The sequence below is a fragment of the Macrosteles quadrilineatus genome, unplaced genomic scaffold, assembly GCF_028750875.1.
Source record: "Macrosteles quadrilineatus isolate MER2022 unplaced genomic scaffold, UCM_ALF_1.0 Scaffold_1__1_contigs__length_201487025, whole genome shotgun sequence".
Lineage (NCBI taxonomy): Eukaryota > Metazoa > Arthropoda > Insecta > Hemiptera > Cicadellidae > Macrosteles > Macrosteles quadrilineatus.
This window is the reverse complement of record NW_026542594.1, coordinates 83640154-83659550: the sequence shown is the minus strand read 5'-3', so window position 1 is coordinate 83659550 and position 19397 is coordinate 83640154. Positions and strand designations below refer to the sequence as shown.

The 19397-nt window shown below is 33.5% G+C and overlaps 1 protein-coding gene across 2 annotated transcripts in view; it reads right to left on the bottom strand.

Moving 5' to 3' along the window:
- Positions 1–19397, bottom strand: part of LOC128983693 (dihydropteridine reductase) — a 73636-nt gene that overhangs the window by 3939 nt on the left and 50300 nt on the right. For both annotated transcript variants that reach the window (XM_054403092.1, XM_054403093.1), the window contains exon 3: positions 15949–16054. In XM_054403092.1, coding sequence (XP_054259067.1) covers positions 15949–16054 — 106 coding nt within the window. The remainder of the gene's footprint in view (positions 1–15948; positions 16055–19397) is intronic.

Sequence of the window (19397 nt, the reverse complement as noted above, 5' to 3'; positions counted from 1 at the left end):
TTGAAGAATTCTTTGAGAAATTCCTTCTTGAGGAATTAGATTACCAACTTGGTGGTAAAACTTTTCATGGATCCTGAAACTGTAGATCCCCTGTGTGACCCTCTCGTCAAAATGAGCTTTAGAGCTGACCATGGCAAAGGCGGTATTGAATTGACGAATATTATCCAGATAATTTCTGGATCTAAGTCTCACCCCCCCTGACCTGAGTCTCAGCCCTGTTTTCAGTTTGGGAGTGTCCAATAAGTTCCTGAAAGTATGGTGAATTCCGCAAATGAGGTTAATAGTGTTAACACTGTTCAATGAAATGGCGACCATACATTAGAGATGTGTCGCTGCAGCTGGAACTACATTTATCCACCGTTCCGAGAGTGGAACTCGTTCCACCGTTCCAAGCGGAACCACAATCCAGTTCCAGTTCCACTGGAACTACTTTTTCAGCTGCAGCTCGGTGGAACGATTTGAATGTAGTTCCGCACAAACAGCTGCAGCCTTTTTGTAAATTTTTAAAGATAAGTTCCGGAGTAACTGGATTTGTAAAACACATACAGTTACAACAAAACAGCTGCAGCTGGTTTATTAATACTCTCACTAAACATTAAGTTCTAGTCTGTGCAGCTGATGCGTTTTGACTTATTTGGTCTCTTGTAAACAAAGGTGTGATTAGCGGATATGGTTGACATACCTTAAAAGAAATTAATCATTTTCTGTTTTATTATTTTTTTCAGGCAGGAGTTAAATAAAAGTACATCAGTCCCAGTTAAGTCGTGCTCATAATATATAAAAATTTAATTAAGTTATCTCTTCCTCAGTTATCAGTACTGTACCGTAATAATGGTTTGTGTTTAACTTAATTCAGGATTTTTTCGCTATTAACTTTAGAATTTTATATTAAGAGTTAGTCTAAGTGGTGTTTGAATAATATTATTTTAACAATAAAAAAATGTATAATATGAATAAATGCATAATATGAAGAACCTCTAAAATAATTTATACCAGCCTGTCACGTATTGTTTTTAGACCCTAGATAGACAAACTAAAATAATTAATTACTTGTACAACATTTCCAAAACACGATATTGATTTCTTTACAACCGCTATTTTGCATTATTTAAAACAATATTCTAATTCAAGAACTGCTTAAACTAATCCGTCTCAAATTATGGTAATAAACTGAGATTTTGTTCATCCGCCCTTTTGCCTCGTTCCACTACAGCCATAGCTCCGCTGCAGCGGGAAATCCAGCTGCAGCGGGCAAAACCAGCTGCAGCTGGAACTGCTTTTGGAACGAGTTCCACGGCGACCTTGGAACTAGCTGCAGCTGTTTCGCCCAAGTAACTGCTTGGCACATCTCTACCATACATAGTAGGTATTTTAAGCCAAGTATGAATGGAGATGAGTGTAGGATGAGTGGCGCGATCTTGTAGTCTTGTTAGTGACTAAGGCCGACATTCCTTAGACATAGCTGTTAATTAATAGCCCATACAGCTAATGGCAACTAAGGGACCTACAGTTTATAGTGGAATCCGAACCACATTTTTTCCTTGGTATATACGAATTGGTCTAATTATCAGGATAGTACTGCGGATAGTCGTAGTACTCACTCGTGTGGACGTTAATCCACACCAGGGAGTAACACATCCGCAGTGCAAGCCTATAAATATCCACAATTCGTGACCTCCTAGTAGCTGGATTACAGGACGACGCCACCCGTCCCAGTCAGTTAAACGAACCTTTCATTTATGGCAACAAAGAGTAAACATTGAACCGTCTCGGCCAGTCTTTTCTTGCTTAAAATGTAAGCCACCACAATGTAAAAATTAAAAATTCATTTGTCCGAGATTGGATGTATCACCACGGCGCGCGGTACTGCCACTCTGTATCCGTCAAACTAGAAGGTTCGATGCAAGCGGTCACGTTTGCATTCTCTCCAGCCACTCACAGTTCTTCGTCTTACTGGTGGCATTTAATTTAAAAATTTAGATAAAATACGAAAGTTAACCAATCAACAGAAAACACAACAAAGGAATTTTGACACACATTGTAAATTGCATGATAATATGGTAATGGGATATCTGCACTGTGAATAATCACTTTCAAACATTCACTTAATCACACCAAATTGAAACCAAAACTACATGATAATTCAGTAAAATATGATTTTAGGTAAATAAATTCAACCATTACAAACAATTTGTTGTCAGGTCTTGCTAGGAAACTCTTTATTTATGAACCAGACTTAGTTAACAGATGTTTAACACGTTCACTGCTAATGACGCACTTGTGCGTCATAAGTATATTAGCAGATATATAATACATGATGTATATAATTACATAATATATTTTAATCCACAATTTATAGTATGAAATTTATTTAATTAAAGATATATTGTCACTCAATTAACATGATCATGTTAATGTTAATGTTTTTTAGCCATTTATAAAAGTATTACATATCATTAGCAGTGAATGTGTTAAATAAAAATATAAAATTCCAGCTTTGCTCTAAAAGTCCTGGAAGTCCTGCAGTCTGTGGTTAAACTTAAAAACTATTTCAAACTACGTCCATATTGTTAGTTGTAAACAAATGGAATTGAGTTAGATATAATGTCAACAGATAGCGCCACGGTTCCCAAACTTTAGCCCTTAACTGTACTTAAGTGATACCCTTTCTTAATATTATGAGACGTATTTGCACATCTACGCGAAAATACCTTTTATTTAACACCTCAAACGTTAAAATCCGTCAAGCCGTTATCGAGTTATAACTGTGAAAAGAAAACTGTTTGCGTATTAATATATAGATTTTCTGTTTTCATAAATGCAAAAAAATATAGTGCTTCACCCTGTTGGTAAATCTTATAACTTTTTAATGCTTTTGCATATCATAGAACCAACTTTTTAAGAACCAACAGCTGACTAAATTTTTTAATTCCCTTTAAATATGAATACTCATAAGGTTAACATGGGGAACTACAGAGCCACTGGGGCAGAGCCCGAAAGGATTTTTGAGATAAGAATATGCCTATATGTTAATCGGTAATGAGATCTATCATCATGCCAAATTTCAGCCAAATCCGTCCAGTAGTTAATGTGTGATTGAACTTCAAACAAACAAACAAACACACAAACTTTCACATTTATAATATTAGTAAGATTACAATATATTTGTCGTTGTCTCCTGGAGTGGCAGATTTAAAGCTTGTACGAACAAGTGCCAGTCTCTCTTCACTCTCACCCTAACCCTTTAGAAAGGGTCAGACCTAAACCACGGCCGCCTTGAACTAAGGCCACGGCGTTCAGTGGCAACACCGCATGGGATGGCTGAATGAATTAATGACTACGACTACGCTACACCACTGTACGCTCGCACCACAAAAGATTAGAGCAAGCATGCATATTATCTATAAATTCAGATGTTTTATATCTGACAACACTGATGTGTATGAAAATAAGGAAATAATCATACAAGGCTTTTGTGTCAATCCAAGAAAATATTTATTAAAACCTTTTATGGTAGCCTACATTGAACATTTAAGTATAATTAACTTAGAATTGTAGTTTTCTTCTGTCTATTCTACGTATTTACTCTTGTAGTAATTAGGTATTTATTATTTGTTAAAATTGTAATCCTATTTACATTGTTATTTAATTAACTCTTCTAATAAAGGCTATTGTTTTATCAATATTATTGGAATAATGACGTTTACTATACAATATAAAAATTTTCAAAAATAACAAATAATATTATTATTATCGAGAAAGGAATGAAATTTTCCTACGGTTACACTGGCTACTATTTTTCACTAAAACCCAGCAAAAACGATTTCTTTGACTTGGCTCTAAATATTTTTTTTTAGATTAAAACCTCCAATTTTTAACCCCCAAAATTTTGCCCTCCCCTTAAATTTGCGGCCCTATGCGGGTGCCTAGTCTGCCTATTCGGAAATATGTTCCTGTTCTTTTGTAAGACTAAAATTTTCTCTATCCTACTGCAATTATTGCCGTAAAAGACAATATGTTATCTGAAAATGGATAGAAAATAAGCAAGATAGGCTGTTTTAATATAATATTGATCTGTACAATGCATTTTAGTTTAGTTATAAGACAAATTACCCTTGAAAGCTTAGAGCTTATGAAATCGATATGAGGTAAATTGTGTTCTCTATATGAAATCGATAGACTTAGGCAAATGGAAGAAAAGAGGAAACAGGAACGACCGGCTGAAGAGTACTAAGTCCTAACTAAACAGCCTCAATCCAGTAGGGTTTCACCTCACTGGATTGGAACGTCATGAAGAAGAAGAAGAAGAAGAAACAGGAACAACAATTCAATAAGAGTCATAGAGTGACCCACATGGATTACCCAGAAAGCATTAAAGTGTGGGCATTTTACCAAAGAGAAGAGGGGTTAATCAAGGAGAAATTGGAGAACAGGAAATATAACGTTGAAACAGACACATTCTCCAACTACACAAAGACAGCGATCTTCACCAAGACCCAACCTACAGACTCATTCTTCAACCACACAAACCTTCACCAAGCAAGACCTACCAGAATTGTTAAACCTACCAAAAGATTCATAGAAGAACTTTGAGAAAGAGGGAGATGTCCTGAAGTATGCATTTTGTGAAACTGCAATAGTTTGTTTGGTTGTCACCTAATTTTACATGTTATTGTTTTATGTTTACTTTATGTTTAGTTTAATGTGAAATAGAATGAAAGAAGTTTGCCCTACAAAAATGGTTATTAATTTAGTTTATTTAAGGGCACAACAAAATGGTTAACAAGATAAAAGTAAATATTTATTTGACATGATAAATAGGGGCTTGCCTACAAGATATACTGTATAAAGGGAATTGATGCATCGTGACCATTATGACAACCTACAGTGTTCTATTTGACCTAAATAACAAAATTGATGCAATTACATTGCCTTCTTTGATATCCAACAACTGTGAATACCATTTTTATAGGCAATTAAAACATCCATCAAGGATGACATTAAGATAACGTCTCATGGACTTATCTTAGTGACTGGTTTTAATTGTCCTAGAGATAATGATTTTTAAAATCAAATAACCGAGAAAGCAGAGTAGCGTTAGCGTCTTGAGCTGATAAGCTAGAAATTGCTGGTTACAATAACTTATTACTGTCTTGCCCATGTCCTTACTTCATTGTGTTTAGATCACTGCATAGAACAATAGTCTATATGTTGTCATGCAGTTTGGATTTAAAAAATAAATACATGAGTTAATTCAAAAGTAAAATCCATATTATGTGATGGTCTTAATGATTCCAGAGTTATCAACATCAACAGATTTATACGCATTTCTCAGCAAAATATATCAATGACAGTGTTCTAAAAATCAACGAAGACATCGAGAAAATCATTACCTGGACTGATAAACATGGACTTAGACTAAACCATACAAAAACAAGACCAATAATAATTTGTCATTCACGTTTACGAAACTCAATTGACTTTGACACAGTGAACTCAGTAACTATAAATGGGACAGCTTTACTTTACTATGACAAAGTGAAAAATCTAGGACTTACTATAAACTCGACGCTTACCTGGGGAGATGCAGTAGTAGACATACGTAAAAAGGTGTTTGTATCAATCCACTCACTGAAGAAGTTACAGAATTTTTTACCTTTACACATTAAGTTACACCTAGTAAAATCACTTGTCTTCCCTCACTTTACTTACTGTAACTCTGTGATCAATGACATGACTGTAAATCTCGCTGATGCTCTCCAACGCACTCAGAACTACTGTTTAAGATTTGTTTATGATCTGAGACGTAATGAGCGCATCACTCCTTTTTATGTTGATTCTAAATTACTAAAACTATGTGACCTAAGATCAATAAAAATTCTTATGATAACCTATTCAATATTAAAAACAAAATGTCCAAAATATTTTTTAAACGACTTCAAATTTGTAGCTGAAGAAAGTGTAAGAAACTCACGTTCTGCTTCAGTAACTTTGCGTATGCCTCATCATAGAACGGCAGTTTATGACAGAGCGTTTGTTGTTTCTGCTTGTCGCCTTTGGAATGATCTCCCTCTAGCCATAAAAACCCTTGATAGCCGTCCCCGGTTTGTGACAGCACTAAAAAATCTGTTTTCTGGACGTATGGCCATGGTTGGTATATCCTAGGCGTGTGCTTGGTTGATCACTGACAGGTGTGCGTGTGTGTGTGCTAGTTCCTTAGAGTGTGTGTTGAGTGTGTGCGTGTGTGTGTGGGTGTTTAACGTGGCATGTTTTAAAAGTTTATTGTTTCTTTTTACATTAAATATTGTAAATAGATTATAGTATTTTATTTGTATTGTACATTGTTTTGTTTTATTTCTATGTTTAGATTTGTATAAACAGGTTAAGTGTAAGAGAGCTCCATGTGGCCCCAAATTTGCCTGATTAAATAAATCATTTTTCATTTCATTTCATTTCATTTCACATAAACCCCTGCCATGCCTTTCCCATCAAATGACACAATTTGCTTGGTTGTTGTTGCTGTGAGATGATTGCATTGTCAGTGCACAGAATTAGTTGAGACCATCAATCAACCACAGACTGTAAAGTTGCCAATAGTTTCAAATGTAAAATTTTTAAATTTAATTTTGTTTAATCAGTTTTTTAAAATCTTTAAATTTTCAAATGTAAAGGGGGGTCGTGTTTTACCTCTTTTTAAAGGTCCTTTAGTCCTGAGTATTTTAGTGGAAAAAGATTTAAATTATCTTCATCCCTATTTACAGGGTGTTCAAAAACGTACAAAAAATTGACCTTTGAACTACTTTTCACTGTAAAGAGGTGGAATTTAGTGGGGGGTTCAAATTTTAGTGGGGGGTTCAAATTTTGATAACACTTTAATTGCTAAATGAGCTTTCAAAAAACTCTGGTTTCAACCCTTTTGCTATCTTTTTACTTATGTTACGCATTTTCAAACTTTTTGAAGTTTCAAAAGCTGTTATCTCAAAAATTTCAAATGGCAACATGGGTTTCATTACAAACCACATTGTAACCCTTAAAATTTGCTATTATTTTTGTATTTAATGTTTTTTGGTATCTTCATTGGTTAAAGAGATATAACGAAATTAGTGTATTTTAATGTTTTATTAAATGGTATTCAAAGTGTTTGCTGTTGCAAATGTACACATCTAGGTCTCAATTAAAACAAATCTTGTCTAAAAAAATAAAATAGTACTCAGATTGTTGATCTTGGAAGATTGATAAAGGTAAGAACACAACTGCAAATATTCTTAGTTATTTTACAATTCCATGGCTCTAATAGTGCTTTGAATGAATAATTTGTTTGAATCAGCATTAATAGCATACATACCGATGGACTTCTACAAATGCTTAAATTGCCTTCCATTTTATTCCATGCAAACCCCAACTCTGTTTATGCACGTAGTACTTCTTCTCCACTATTATGGTACTGTATTGCTATTTTACTACCGCAGGTGCATTCACCTCTCGTACAGATCCAGTAAGTTCCTTATAATTTGTTTTATCTGATCAAACGTGACCAGTTTCACGAACACGCTCATTGATTACATGATGATTTTTTTTTATTTACCAGTAGCATTTATAGACAGTATTCATTCAAAGCACTATTAAAATTTTGTAAATTGCAAAATAACTAAGAATATTTGCAGTTATGTTTTTTCCTTTATTAATCCTCCAAGTTTAACAATCTGGGTAGTATTTTAATTTTTTAACATAATTAGTTTTAATTGAGACCTAGACGTGTACATTTACAACAGCAAACACTTTGAATAGGTACCATTTAATAAAACATTAAAATACACTAATTTCGCTATATCTCTTTAACCAATGAAGATACCAAAAAACATTAAATACAAAAATTATAGCAAATTTCAAGGGTTACAATGTGGTTTGTAATGAAACCCATGTTGCCATCTGAAATTTTTGAGATAACAGCTTTTGAAACTTCAAAAAGTTTGAAAATGCGTAACATAAGTAAAAAGATAGTAAAAGGGTTAAAATCAGAGTTTTTTTAAAGCTCATTTATTAATTAAAGTGTTGTCAAAATTAGAACCCCCCACGAAATTCCACCTCTTTACAGTGAAAAGTAGTTCAAAGGTCTATTTTTTTTACGTTTTTGAACACCCTGTAAATAGGGATGAAGATAATTTAAATCTTTTTCCACTAAAATACTCAGGACTAAAAGACCTTTAACAAGAGGTATAACACGACCCCCCTTTACATTTGAAAATTTCCCAAAAACCACCCCCACCCCCCAAAATCTGCCCTTTGGGGTGCTTTTTTGGGGTTGAAAATAATTTAGCTGAATTCCTTGGGGTCAAAATAGGGGGTTCCAGTTGCAATTAGGTTTCCATTTGCTTTCATATTGGAGCTATACAAGCCGGCCGGGTGGTCTGAGACACCCTGTATAGACTGCAAGAGTTTACTGAGAAGGATTTTGTAAACAAACTAGAATCTTATATAAATTATTTTACTACAAATACCATTTTGTTGAGAGACGTTAATATCGACCTGTTTGATGGAAAATAAATTCTAAAAACTATCAGTACCTTTTAGAGAGCAATGGGTTTTTATCAATAGTTAAGAATGCTACTAGAATCACAACAAATTCTAAAACACTAATCGACCATATTTTTATTAAACATAGGCAAGTAAATAGTTTTAAGTAAGCAATAGTTGATTTGAATATAACAGATCATTGTTTATTGGGTATTAAATTGAATGACATTTCTTTAGACCAAGACAAAAAAAAGTATTTTGTGAGAAGCAGACTATAGATTTTGATAAGGTTATTGTAGGTCCGTTAAGTTGGCGTACCCATATTAGCGTATCCACTTTTGATCATACCAATCGTTAGTTCTCGATAGTTCCCAAATTTTTTCGTTAGTTCTCAAAAAATAAAAAAGTTATAGCCGATTATAAGTGGGTACGCTAACTTCACACTTCCGGGTTCTAGCACGCGCCGTTTTCTGAGGAGAAATGTTTACATCTATATACCAATCGTTAGTTCTTCGTTAGTCCTCGATAGTTCCCAAATTTTTTCGTTAGTTCTCAAAAAATAAAAAAGTTATGAGGCATACAAAGTGGGTACGCTAACTTCACAATTGTACAATTTCCAGCGGGAACAGTTTTTTTACTATAAATGCCTATATCTATATACCAATCGTTAGTTCTTCGTTAGTTCTCGATAGTTCTCCAATATTTACGTTAGTTCTCAAAAAATAAAAAAGCTACGAGGCATACAAAGTGGGTACGCTAACTTCACAACTATACAATTTCCAGCGGGCACCGTTTTCTGACTATAAATGCTTATATCTATACACCAATCGTTAGTTCTTCGTTAGTTCTCGATAGTTCTCCAATATTTACGTTAGTTCTCAAAAAATAAAAAAGTTACGAAGCATAAAAAGTGGGTACGCCAACTTCACAATTATAGAATTTCCAGCGGGCACAGTTTTTTTACTATAATTGCCTATATCTATATACCAATCGTTAGTTCTTCGTTAGTTCTCGATAGTTCTCCAATATTTACGTTAGTTCTCAAAAAATAAAAAAGATAAGAGGCAAACAAAGTGGGTACGCCAACTTCACATTTATAGAATTTCCAGCGGGCACAGTTTTTTTACTATAAATACCTATATCTATATACCAATCGTTAGTTCTTCGTTAGTTCTCGATAGTTCTCCAATATTTACGTTAGTTCTCAAAAAATAAAAAAGTTACGAAGCATAAAAAGTGGGTACGCCAACTTCACAATTATAGAATTTCCAGCGGGCACAGTTTTTTTACTATAAATGCCTATATCTATTTACTAATCGTTAGTTCTTCGTTAGTTCTCGATAGTTCCCCAATATTTACGTTAGTTCTCAAAAAATAAAAAAAGTTACGAGGCGCACAAAGTAAGTACGCTGACTTCAAAATTATAAAATTTCCAGCGGGCACAGTTTTCTGACTAAAAACGCTTATATCTATTTGCCAATTTTTAGTTCTTCGTTATTACTTGTTAGTTCCCCAATATTATTACTAGTTCTTAAAAAATAAAAAGGCAATAAGGTCTTAAACGTGGTTTTGCCAACCTCACACCCAAATCATTCCTAGCGTGCACCCTTGTCTGACTAAAAGTGCCTATATCCTAATATTAATCGTAAGATCTTGATAGCTCACCGATTTTTTTGTTAGTTCTAAAAAAATTAAATGAATAGACGTATAGCCAGTAATGAATAGATAAACTTATTTAATACTTCTGATTTCCATCGCGCACCTTCATTCAACGAAAATTGCTTACAGTATACTACTATACAACTAAATAAATATTGTCTCGACCCCGCCATACCCAATACGCCATGCTAGTAATGTGTTGTACACATTTATTCCATCCACCACTCCAGTCTCCAGTTTGTTCAAGTCCGTATGACCTTCCAGTCTCAATCCGTGCAACTGTCACTCGTTACGTGTTACGTTTAATGATGTAATTTTATAATACTAATACCGAACACAAACAAATACAAACAATACAAACGATTAGTTCAATTAACCAAACAGAAGTTCTTTGATCGTACATATTTTATCTGCTTAGTCCAATTCAAATAATCACTGCTCATAAATTACTTTATACCATTTTACTTAGCAGACTCTGGTTTTCATTTTGATGGATAGTTTATTTTGTTTCCATGATGGACTTTTTATAAAATGCACTTTTTCACACAACTAAGTAGGTATAAATATGATTGCATTGCTTATCTAAAACCAATTTTTGGAAGCGTTGTCTTTTTTGGATGTTCTAATTAACTGAATATATTCAACTGTTAATCATTTTGATACCGTAATCAAAATTATCACTCCTAAAAAATAATCTAACCGAGTGACACCTGCAACTACTATTGCGGATATCACAGATAAGCGCTATCCTGGAACTGATAAGCAATCCTTTCTCTTCGAGAGAATCATAATGTGATAGTTATTCTAATGTCGGTGTTACTTTGATTTTCATTGTGTGAAGATGAATTGGTAAATAGATATAAGTGTTTTTGGTCGGAAAACAGTGCCCGCTGGAAATTTTATAATTTTGAAGTCAGCGTACTCACTTTGTAGGCCTCGTTACTTTTTTATTTTTTTTAGAACTAACGTAAATATTGGAGAACTATCGAGAACTAACGAAGAACTAACGATTGGTATATAGATATAATCATTTATAGTCAGAAATCGGTGCCCGCTGGAAATTGTATAGTTGTGAAGTTGGCGTACCCACTTTGTTTGCCTCTTATCTTTTTTATTTTTTGAGAACTAACGTAAATATTGGAGAACTATCGAGAACTAACGAAGAACTAACGATTGGTATATAGATATAGGCATTTATAGTAAAAAAACTGTGCCCGCTGGAAATTCTATAATTGTGAAGTTGGCGTACCCACTTTTTATGCTTCGTAATTTTTTTTTTTTTTTAGAACTAACGTAAATATTGGAGAACTATCGAGAACTAACGAAGAACTAACGATTGGTATATAGATATAGGTATTTATAGTAAAAAAACTGTGCCCGCTGGAAATTCTATAATTGTGAAGTTGGCGTTCCCACTTTGTTTGCCTCTTATCTTTTTTATTTTTTGAGAACTAATGTAAATATTGGAGAACTATCGAGAACTAACGAAGAACTAACGATTGGTATATAGATATAGGCATTTATAGTAAAAAAACTGTGCCCGCTGGAAATTCTATAATTGTGAAGTTGGCGTACCCACTTTTTATGCTTCGTAACTTTTTTATTTTTTGAGAACTAACGTAAATATTGGAGAACTATCGAGAACTAACGAAGAACTAACGATTGGTGTATAGATATAAGCATTTATAGTCAGAAAACGGTGCCCGCTGGAAATTGTATAGTTGTGAAGTTAGCGTACCCACTTTGTGTGCCTCGTAGCTTTTTTATTTTTTGAGAACTAACGTAAATATTGGAGAACTATCGAGAACTAATGAAGAACTAACGATTGGTATATAGATATAATCATTTATAGTCAGAAATCGGTGCCCGCTGGAAATTGTATAGTTGTGAAGTTGGCGTACCCACTTTGTTTGCCTCTTATCTTTTTTATTTTTTGAGAACTAACGTAAATATTGGAGAACTATCGAGAACTAACGAAGAACTAACGATTGGTATATAGATATAGGCATTTATAGTAAAAAAACTGTGCCCGCTGGAAATTCTATAATTGTGAAGTTGGCGTACCCACTTTTTATGCTTCGTTATTATTTTTTTTTTTTTAGAACTAACGTAAATATTGGAGAACTATCGAGAACTAACAAAGAACTAACGATTGGTATATAGATATAGGTATTTATAGTAAAAAAACTGTGCCCGCTGGAAATTCTATAATTGTGAAGTTGGCGTTCCCACTTTGTTTGCCTCTTATCTTTTTTATTTTTTGAGAACTAATGTAAATATTGGAGAACTATCGAGAACTAACGAAGAACTAACGATTGGTATATAGATATAGGCATTTATAGTAAAAAAACCGTGCCCGCTGGAAATTCTATAATTGTGAAGTTGGCGTACCCACTTTTTATGCTTCGTAACTTTTTTATTTTTTGAGAACTAACGTAAATATTGGAGAACTATCGAGAACTAACGAAGAACTAACGATTGGTGTATAGATATAAGCATTTATAGTCAGAAAACGGTGCCCGCTGGAAATTGTATAGTTGTGAAGTTAGCGTACCCACTTTGTGTGCCTCGTAGCTTTTTTATTTTTTGAGAACTAACGTAAATATTGGAGAACTATCGAGAACTAACGAAGAACTAACGATTGGTATATAGATATAGGCATTTATAGTAAAAAAACTGTTCCCGCTGGAAATTGTACAATTGTGAAGTTAGCGTACCCACTTTGTATGCCTCATAACTTTTTTATTTTTTGAGAACTAACGAACAAATTTGGGAACTATCGAGGACTAACGAAGAACTAACGATTGGTATGTAGATGTAAACATTTCTCCTCAGAATACGGCCCGTGCTAGAACCCGGAAGTGTGAAGTTAGCGTATCCACTTATAATCGGCTATAACTTTTTTATTTTTTGAGAACTAACGAAAAAATTTGGGAACTATCGAGAACTAACGATGAACTAACGATTGGTATGATCAAAAGTGGATACGCTAATATGGGTACGCCAACTTCACGGACCTGGTTATTGTTGTTTTAAGTCTATTAGTTGGGACAAAGTTTTTAATGAAACCAATGTTGATTTATGTTATGAGAAGTTTGATTTAATTAACTACTAAACTACTAAGTCCTTGGATGACAACAAGTCTCTTAAAAAAAAAATAGGTAGAAGGAAAAAACTGTACGTGTTAATTAAAAAAGGCCATATGATTTAGTTTAAAGAAATCACTATAAAATGTTCTACAATAATTTAAAACTTGAAATAGATGTCAAAAAATTGTATTATTCAAATCATATTCGAAATGCTGATGGGGACCCCGCTAGACAGTGGAGGGTCATAAATAGCCTAACTGGTGAAACCCGTAATCAGTGTTTTGATAAGGCTGAGCTGAGGATGGAACTATTGACAGTAAAACACAAAGTGTAGCAGATAGAGTTAATCATTATCTGATGAACATTGTGCAACCTGATAACGATACACCTTCACTGGCCGGCCTGGGTCTACATCAGCATTGCCAATCTTTTTTTATTGTGCCAACCACGGAAAACGAAATTATAGGTGTCATTAATGGTTTAAAAAATAAAACATCTTCGGGTTTCGACAATTTTAATGCATTATTAATTTTTAAAATAGCTCAATACATTGCACATGTTTTAACCTATATTTTTAATAAAAGTTTTAGTGAAGGTATTTTCCCTACTAAGTTAAAATTAAGTCGCGTAATACCAATTTTCAAGAAGCCAAACTTAATAAAATTGAACAACATAAGACCAATCCGTCTGCTTTCAACTTTTTCTAAGATATTGGAGAAGCTAATGGTTAATAGACTAGTAAAGTATTTCAATCAAATAAACTTTTTTTCTCAATGGCAGTTTGGGTTTCAGCGAGGAAGATCTACAGAAGATGCTCTGTTGAATTTTACAAATTTAATATATTCAAGTTTTAACGATGGCAATAAAACGACAGGTCTCTTTGTTGACTTTATGAAGGCCTTTGACCTGGTTAACCATAATATCTTACTATTTAAGCTTGAGGCAGCTGGTATCAGAGGTGTGGCGCTCAGTTGGTTCCGCAGCTTCCTGACTGGCAGAGAACAGCAAGTACGGGTAGGTGACTGCCTCAGCAGACCACTGCTCGTCACTGTAGGTGTGCCGCAGGGCTTGGTTACCTCAGCAATTTTATTCCTTGTTTTTATTAACGATTTGCTTGACAAGAATTTTAAAGGTCAAATCCAAGCTTTTGCCGATGATATTGGTTTTCTTTATTCTAATAAGGATGAGGAAGTTTTAAAAATGAATTTAATGTTTGATTTAGGCATACTCCAAGATTGGTGCTTAAAAAACAAAATGAAAGTTAATGTTAGTAAAACAAAGTTTATAAATTTTGGTTACAGAGAATTTTCTTTTTCAGCTCCTATTTTGTATCACATACAAGGCTGCAAACGTGTAGATTGCCAATGTGACCTTGGGATACACTTTGATGAAAAATTTACGTGGGAAAACACATTCAAATTCTGCATGCAAACATCAAAAGGTCAATTAGAAAATTTTATTTTTTGAAACATTTTTGTGAAGAGCATTTATTGAAAACACTTTATTACGCACTAATACATTCACGTTTGCAATATGGATCAATATGCTGGGGAAGTACTTTCAAAAGTTTCATCAATAGTTTAAGAACAACTCAAAATCATTTTTTAAGAATTATTTTGAATAAACAGTTGAGAGAAAGCTCATTTCCGTTATACTTTCAATCAAAAATAATGCCAATTCAGAATCTTTTTATATTTAAAGTATTAAAATTGTTTTATCTTAAAAGTGGGAATAATGGAACTGATAACCTATATTACGATACTAGAAGCGTAGATAATTTGTTTTACAGGACCCCTAAAGTTAACAAAGAACTGTTCAAACATTTGTATTTATTTTTGGGACCTTTTGTTTTTTAAAGGTTGCCAATTGAGATAAAAAGAAGTAATAATGTTAACAGTTTTTGTAAAAGGTTGAAAGAATGGTTATGTAATATAAATGATACTTTGTTGCTTCGGAATGTTTAAGAATAAAATCTATGTTTTTCATATCGTTAAATTGTAGTACGTTTTTTATATATTTTGTGTTCATTATTTACAGTTCAGGCAGTCACATATGTATATTTTAATTTTTAGTAACGCTACAGGTAGCAGCAGGAGTGATAATTTTAGTAGGACTGATAAGGCTGAACTCTTCATTTAATGTATAGATAAGATAAGTTTTGTGTACACTGACCACAAATACTGGACAAAGTGGTCAGTTAATTTCCGAATTGTCTTATGATTTGATGATTGTTTGTTTTTGAGGAAATAAATTCATTATTCATTATTTATTCATTATTCATTATTATTCATTTTATGGGGTAAAAATAGGTTTTTCCCATTTTTTACCCTAAAACACCAAATTTCTTTCCAAAACATTTTGTAGAGCTTAAAAAAAACAATTTAGTATATTGAACCGTTATTAAGCGCCTATTAGTTACGGAGAAAATTCCCATGTTATTTTATGGAGAATAAGTCAACTGTTGCAGTTTGCTTGTTTATGAACATATTTTGATCAAATTTAGAAAATACATTCATTTCTTAATAAACTACAGTATTAACATTTTACAACAAAAAACACTTTTTTACCCTCCCTGTTACAGCATACCTAAGTACTACCAGGGAAATGGAAATTCGCTAAGACTGCAGGTTTGCTGCGGCGGGAGTATTGTTTTAAAATAAAACGATGTCATTAAATGTTGCTGTACCTTTGCTTGCTGCATTTCCACCGGCCCAGCCACCAGCCACACAGATGACTGCATCCAGCTTGGCTCCCTGTAGACTGCTAGCTACCTGACTCAATACTGCTGACTCCTGCACATAAGTACAGATACATTCTACAACAATCATAATGTAACTCCTTAATACATTGTCCAACAGTACTTAATTACTCTTGCTCTCAGGGCCACGCATATCTAAGGAGATACTCAGGCCTGGACTGGCCAGGTCAGCAATCACGGAGGGCCCCTGCCTCAAGGGGACCCCTTCTTACTTACAAAAAAATGTTGTTGCTTGTTAGAAGTTATCATGTGTTCTTAGTAACGTTTTATTTACATTTTCCGAAGTAGAACATGACGTGTGCCGTTTGTATCTTGCCATTTATAAAAAAGCTTTATATAACCTTCTGTAAAGCTTTATATAACCTTCTGTATTGTAAGTTGAGTTAGGTTGTTGTGTTGTGATACATTGTCTGCACGGTGACTTGAGTTGTGGTTAGCAAACAACGGCAAAGTGATGATCTATCAGATCACCTGATTTTGATTACTCAGTATGATGCGGAAAAAGACAGGAAAAGAAGAAAAAGAAACAAGAAGCTTTAGTGTAGGGATGTGTCGATTCTTGATGCCACCTATTCTGGAACATTGGTATGGGTATTGAGAATTGATAGTCAAGAGTCAATGCCGATCCTAATAACTGGCAGTGGATAGGAATAATTGAAAGTGAAAATCAATAGACAAAATTTTATTATAGAGTTTTCAATTTTAAGCAAATCATTACCAAATCTAAAAAGCAGTAAAATAAAGGTCAGCTATGTATTTGCTTGCGTTAACGCACCAAACACAGCTAGCACACAAGTCTGACTGATAAAATTACTATTGTAAGAAAATTCAGGGACAGTACACTATTGCACAATAGACAATTCAATGTCAGAGAACCGGATACAGCATCATCTTGCCTACATGAAAATATTGTGATATTAAGGGCATTAATTGTTTGGTCGTGCTTTTAATAGTTTGGTCTTTTAAAAAGGAAATTATCTTTTAAATTCATCTGAAAGAACAAAAAGTACGTCAAATAACACTTATAATAATATATTTACACTTATACTGTTTTTTACAAGACGGTAAATACATATAATACCCCCGCCACAGCAAACCTGCTGACTAAGCGAATTTCCATTCGTCTGAATTGATTTTGAATCAAATCTATTTAAATAACATTATAGGTTTAATGAGTACTTAGGTTTGCTGCAACAAGGAAACTAATAAAGTGTGTTTTAGCGAATTTCCCTATAGGGAAGTAGCTATTACCGTAGGTCTCATGGTAAGACCTAGGCCCGGGACCGATTTACTTTTTTATTTTGATGTCCCCAGAGGCCAAAAACACCATTCGTTCAAAATTTTATATATATATATATATGTATGTCCATCCGCACGATAACTTGAGTAACTTTTGTCCGATTTTGATAAAATTTGGTTTGAAGGTGTAAGGCGGGATAAACTTGAATGAGTTCGCGAACCAGCATGATCGGACTATGGGAACGGGGTTTTATGGGGTAAAAATAGGTTTTTCCCATTTTTGACCCTAAAAACACAAAATTTCACAATTTATTTTTAAACCATTTTGTAGAGCTTAAAAAAACAAATAATTTAGTATATTGAAGCGTTATTATGCGCCTAATTGTTACGGAGAAAATTCAAAAAAATTGTAATTTTAAAATTCCCATGTTATTCTTATGGAGGATAAGTCAACTGTTGTAGTTTGCTTGTTTATGAACATATTTTGATCAAATTTGGAAAATACATTAATTTCTTACTAAACCACAGTATCTTTTAACATTTTACATGAAAAAAAAACTTTTTTACCCTCCCTGTTGCAGCAAACCTAAGCACTCATTAAACTAATTCTGTTTAAATAGGGAATAAATGTGATATTTTTAAGGAGACATTTTAGTTTAAATCCAATCAGGCAAATGGAAATTCGCTAAGTCTGCAGGTTTGCTGCGGCGGGGGTATTTTAGTAAAATATTAAATAGTTTAGTATAAAAATAAATCAATTTGCCAAGTTTGATAAAAATATAACCATAAACAAGCAAACTAAGACATTTTACAATATTCTCCTTAAGAATAACGATGGGAATTTTAAATTTACAATTTTTTAAATTTTTTCCGTTACCTTGTACAAAAACACTTTGATATACAAAATTATTTGATTTTTTAAGCTCTTTAAAAAGGTCTAGAGAGAAATTGGGAAATTTTGTGTTTTGGGGGTCAAAAATTAGAAAAACCATTTATACCCCATAAAACCCTCCGTAAAACCCCGTTCCCATGGTCCGATCATGCTGGTTTGCAAACTAATTTAAGTTTATCCTGCCTTACACATTTAAACAAAATTTCATCAAAATCGGGCAAAAATTACTCAAGTTATTGTGTTCACGGACGTATATATACATATATAAAAATTTGAACAAATGGTATTTTTAGCCTCTGGGGACATCAAAATGAAAAAGTAAATCGGTCCCGGGCTTAAGTCTTACCGTGCCACCTACGGTAATAGATACTTCCCTATAGGGAGATTCGCTAAAAGATGGTAAGTGGCGATCGATTTCGATTGGACACTCCAATCATCATCAGACCCAATAGGAGAATAGGTGAATGGTAATAGGTGAATGTGATTCGCCTATTGGGTCTGAAGATGATTGGAGTGTCCAATTGATATTGATCCCCACTTAGCATCTTTTATAGGTATTTACAGTCTTGTGAGTAAACAAACAGTATAAGTGTAAATATCTTACTAATATTATAAATGTAAAAGTTTGTGTTTGTTTTTTATTTGTTTGTTTGTTTGAAGTTCAATCACGCATAAAATACTGGTCGGATTGGGCTGAAATTTGGTATAATGATAGCTCACATTCCCAATTAACATATAGACATATTCTTGCCTCAAAAATCCTTTTGGGCTCTGCCCCAGTGGCTCTGAAGTTTCCCATGTTAACCTTATGAGTATCTATAATATTAAAACAAAACAGTGTTTATTTATTTCACGATTCTGAATCAACCACTCGACGGATTTTCATGATTTTTGTGTTGAAAGAAAGATAGTTTTGAGAACTAGGGAATGTCGAAGCTATAATTTTAATTTAGGGTCCCAGTTTTTTAGAAATGAAGTTTTAATTTTTAAAAAGTCTAGCAGCCGACGCTAAGATTCTAAACTAGCTTTTGGCATAAAGAAATTTGCTTAACATAACAGCTGTAAACATTCAGCTTTTGTGTCACAAATTCAGCATTTGGATAAAAATGTAAAGACATACTTAGGGTTGACTTATTTATACTATGTGTAATGCTAATCATTGATACGTTAAATTCTTCTGTAAGAGGATGACAGATTAATTAAATATACATAGTAAAATACTAGGATGTTCAAATTATTTTTTAAA